The sequence below is a fragment of the Ictalurus punctatus genome, chromosome 4, assembly GCF_001660625.3.
Source record: "Ictalurus punctatus breed USDA103 chromosome 4, Coco_2.0, whole genome shotgun sequence".
NCBI lineage: Eukaryota > Metazoa > Chordata > Actinopteri > Siluriformes > Ictaluridae > Ictalurus > Ictalurus punctatus.
In genome coordinates, this window is record NC_071284.1 from 28,358,547 (window position 1) to 28,363,138 (window position 4,592).

At 39.4% G+C, this 4,592-nt stretch overlaps 1 protein-coding gene across 4 annotated transcripts in view; it reads right to left on the reverse strand.

Annotated features, from left to right (window-relative positions):
- Nucleotides 1-3,410, reverse strand: part of impdh1a (IMP (inosine 5'-monophosphate) dehydrogenase 1a) — a 23,509-nt gene extending 20,099 nt beyond the window's left edge. The window contains exon 1 of one of the 4 annotated variants that reach the window (XM_017465793.3): nucleotides 2,821-3,410. In XM_017465793.3, the coding sequence (XP_017321282.1) occupies nucleotides 2,821-3,059 (239 nt within the window). In that variant the 5' untranslated portion in view covers nucleotides 3,060-3,410. The remainder of the gene's footprint in view (nucleotides 1-2,820) is intronic. The other 3 variants (XM_017465796.3, XM_017465798.2, XM_017465800.3) reach the window with 3 other exon arrangements.
- Nucleotides 3,411-4,592: the final 1,182 nt, after the last annotated feature.

Genomic DNA, 4,592 nt, shown 5'->3' on the forward strand with positions numbered 1-4,592 from the left:
AATACGCTTAAAGACCCGAAAGTGAAGGGCGCGTGCCAATAAGCAGCACAACGTGCACTGAAAACCAGCCCAGTTACACTCCCCCCAAATAAATAAATAAACAAATAAAATCACCAAACTTCTCCTTTCCTAAATCTGCACACTGCTTTAAAGTCTTGCATCCCTGCAAAGTTATATATAAAAAAAACCATCATGCACTATTTATTCGCGTGAATAAAAATAGCACTTAAGATTTTTTAAACCAATTTCGCTCAGAGTAGTGACGAATCGGTTAATTGAGCCGACTCTTTCAGAAGAGTCGACTCGCATACATGAAAATACAGTTGTTTTTTTTCTTTGAAAATAAAAATCTTAAAGAAGTATATATACAGCAGACACGTGACGACGACTAGGCTGGCTTGCTCTATGAACAATTCAAAATGGTGTTTATAACATTCAGTGTCGAGTAATGGTGTTTTGTTCATTAGAAGGTAGAGTAAGAAATGATTAAACAGTTTAAGCCATACTAAAAAAAAGAAGAAGAAGAGTCAGAGAGTCCAAATATTGCAAAACAATGTTTAAAAAAAAGAAAAGAAAAGAAAAGAAAGGAAAAACGAGTGGCTTGGGACTCAAACAAATCGGTTCATTGAGCCGAATCTTTCAGACGAGTCACTCGCGTACATGGGGTCAGAGAGTTCAAATATTGCAAAACAATTTTAAAAAATCATTAAAAAAAAAAAAAAAAAAAAGCAGCGACGAGTCGTTTGGAAGTCAAATCAAAAAAGTCAATTATTCTTAGTGAGCTGAGTCAAATGATCTGATTTACGGAAAAGAGCCTATATTCCCATCACTAGAGGAGACCATCTTGTGTGGTCACTATATATAACTATAATTATATCTGCATAATTATTATGTCTACAAAATGCTCAACTTTCAACCCACAGACCAAAACTTTGTTCTACATGGCAGAAGTTCAAAAGTAGCACTTTTGCTCTAAAGTCACTGAACTGGCAACACTGGAGGACATTTTTAAGCCTGCATTTATTTTTAACCCTGTTATAGTACAGTCTCAGCAGAATTTTCAGTGTCAACACGCTAAAATACCACAAATAACCATGCCCCGATAAATACAAGCTTTTGGTTTGATAACCGTAATTGGCTATGTAACGTACTGCATATGTGACTTAATTTTGTCCAGATGTTACAGCTTTGTGGAATAGTTTTAAGCATCAGCTAAACCTGACTAAATTTAGTCCAAATTTCATACTGTTTATGCGGTACAAAATATTCCGAAACACTTCTGAAATGTGGCATCAGCACTGCTATAAGTGAGAGACGTTGTGAAGAAGCACTGAAAGCAAGTCTACACCACATTAAACCACTGACTTTGTTATGTAAACTGTCATTGTGTGTTGTTCCAGTGTGTAGCATTTCTTATAACTAAAATGTTACTTTTTACTTTTTATTTTTCTGTTAAAAAATCTGGAATGTTGCATTCGTATGAGTGAGCACCTTTAATCTGCCTCTTCTAGCAGGGATTCTGCCCTAAACCACAGATTAAAAATACTCTTTACTAATGTAATCCTCATGCTCATTTTAACTCTGCTGACGGATAGGAAGGCAAATTGTCACATTTGAATACAGCTGAAGGATGTCAGCATTTAAAATGTGGAAGCATTAAAATTCACATATTATATTTCTTTGTACACACTACTGTTTTTGTAATTGTATTTCTGCTGTTAGGCTACAGTAATCCTTATAGGGATTTCAAGTAAATATTGACATGTATTTCCTTTCACTAAGAGTAAATTAGGGTTAAATCAAGCATGTCTGTAACTCTGTGCCCAGCCTGCAGCTCAGCCCAAGCTCTCAGTGGCTAAGAGGATTGTAATATGTCAGTTCCAGGTACAGATTCACTGTGCTTTTTAAAGGCTAGCTTTTACATAGAGGGTCAAAACCACTTCCCAATGTGCCCTGGCTACTTTTTGACACAAGGCTTTGGTAAGACATATACGTTAATGAATGCTACCACAATCCCACTAAACTGAGTGGTCAAGTTATCCCACTGCAATTTTGCAGTTACATTAAAATTATGTAGAAAAACAGTTATAGTTCTACATGTAGGTGATGTTATGCTTTGTTATACATTGTTATGCTGGAGACACGTACGAGTGTATTTGCAGGAGACTTCATTAGCATAGCAGCAAAAACACACTTGTTAACACCCCAAATGCTAAATACATATTAGACTGAAAAATATGCAGTTTTCAAGAAAAGTAATAATAATAATAATAATAATAATAATAATAATAATAATAATAATAATAAAAGAGTGAGTATAAGTGTTGAGGAATTGGACGTGAAAGCGGAGGCACATGTCTAATTTGGTTTTAAACAAGAACATCACAGTCCCAGGTTTTGTACTTGTTAGATTAGTTTTAAAGGGATTTAAACATTTTAATCTTATTTACAAGTAAACCTTTAAAGACAGCAACGTGTTTACTTTCAGGTTTTGAGGTATGTTTTTAAAAAATATATATATATATTCAAGAAAATTTGAAACAAATGATATAAAATATCAACTGCTGAACTGTCTTGTCCTATCTTGCACCTGTTTTCTTTTTCCATGCACCCCCTACTCTCTTGTGAAAAAGAAATAAAGATGACTAATTAAGAAGGCCTTTACCACTTAACACCTTTTGCCTGGTAGGCATTTGCTCCACTAACATTAATGAAACTATTGGCAGATCAGGAATTCTGCTACACAGATGTACACAAGAGTCTGTCAGTGTTGTTTTTTTTTGTTGTTGTTTTTTTTTGAGAAATGTAGCAGTGTCTCACCTCTCTGGCTCGTACCCAGCCTGGATGCGGGTGGCGCTGTAGCGCTGGGCTGCTGTCTCATGCCCGTGCCCGTGGCCATGTGGTGTGTTGTGGCTGAACGGGCCGTGAAAGTGGTGCTCCGAGTCTCGTGGGGAGAGCCATGGCCTGGCTGGCTCTGTGTCTCCTACAATGCGGCGGTAGTCGATTTGGTAGCTCTCCCGTTCCCCGTCGGTGTAGCGCTCATAACCGTGGCCCTCCATTGGATCAAAAAGCAAAGTGTTCTCCACCGCTGTGGCCCTGCGCCAGCCCAACTGACGCCCCACGACTCACCCTAGAACAACTAGTGCACTTCTGAGTGCGCATTCACCAGGGGTCACACTGGAGCAACACTAACGTACACACACAAGTTTGAGAAGCTCAGAAGCTGGATTCCTCCTAGCAGGAGAGCAGTCTGAGGGTCATCCAATACACATCATGCAAATAGCCGATTAGACTTTGCTCTAAAACTGTGGCTTCCTCCCACATTAAATAAGTCTGTAACAAGTGATCTCCAGAGCTGCCTGTCTGGTGTTACTGCAGATGACTCCTGTTGGCTTAGACAGACTGTTCTTAAACAAATCTTTCCTCAGGGACGAGAAGAGATGAAGTCTGCACTTCACCACAGAGAGTGGCAAGTTACAGCAAGGAACCAATGGAAAAGCAGAACGTAGGGCTTGGACGAAAACAAAACCCTAATTTGTTTAGACTGCCGGACGATGTGTCTCTCGCTCGCTCTCTCTCTCTCTCTCTCTCTCTCTCTCTCTCTCTCTCTTCAGCTTAGCTCTGTTTCTGACAGAAACACGTCACTTTCACAAAGAGGATTGCAGCATTAAGAGAGCGAAAGAGAGAGAGAGTGTGTGTGTGTGTGTGTGTGTGTGTGTGTGTGTGCATGTGTTTGTATGTATGTGTGTGTGCTCTAGTTGAGTGGAGAAACTGGAGTGCATACTGGGTAATGGAGGAAAGATAGACGAGGGAGGGCACTCAGGTGCAGCACTCCCCTTGTATTTTCTCCAAGATAACTCTTCATATGAGCATGTAAGAGCGTGAGAATGTGTGTCATGCGTAAATGCAAATATTTTTATGTGTGTGTGTGTGCGTGTGTGCGCGCGTGTGTGTGTGTGTGTGTGTGTGTGTGTGTGTGTGTGTGTGTGTGTGTGTGAGAGAGAGAGAGACATCTATGCAAGTTTGTGGTTGTATGCACATGTATGTGAAAAAGTAAGTGTGTACTTTATATGCTGTGCAATGCATGAGCAGGTCATGGAAACAGGTTTCTCCGGCAGAGACAAACAAAGTCAAATCCCAGAGTGTGTGATGGTTGCGAAGGGTTCACCCGTGAGACTTCCTGGTTTTGCAGCAGCAGCACAGGACTCAGATGCACTGTTTAAACTTAGATACACACTGGTACAAGTTCTGGCAAATACGCAGCTGAAGTGTCTGACTTCCATTTAAACATTTTATGTTATTTTTTCAAGTGATTCAATAGACATATAAAAACTCTCACATTTCAAGATCATTATTCATCCCCTTCTTCATCCCCATCTGTTTTAGATGATCCGTAAGCCTTTTTTTTCCTTACTTCATGGATTTTCAAAGATTTTTGTTTTGCAGCCAGGGGCCTCTACTAATTCTACCTTTTCATTACAGCACAGATTTGCTTCACAAACATCATCCATCTATTCAAATATATGGCACAATAGGCAAATATGAACCATCATGTTTGTTTGCTGTTGTTTCCCAGTTTCCTAGATTCAAGT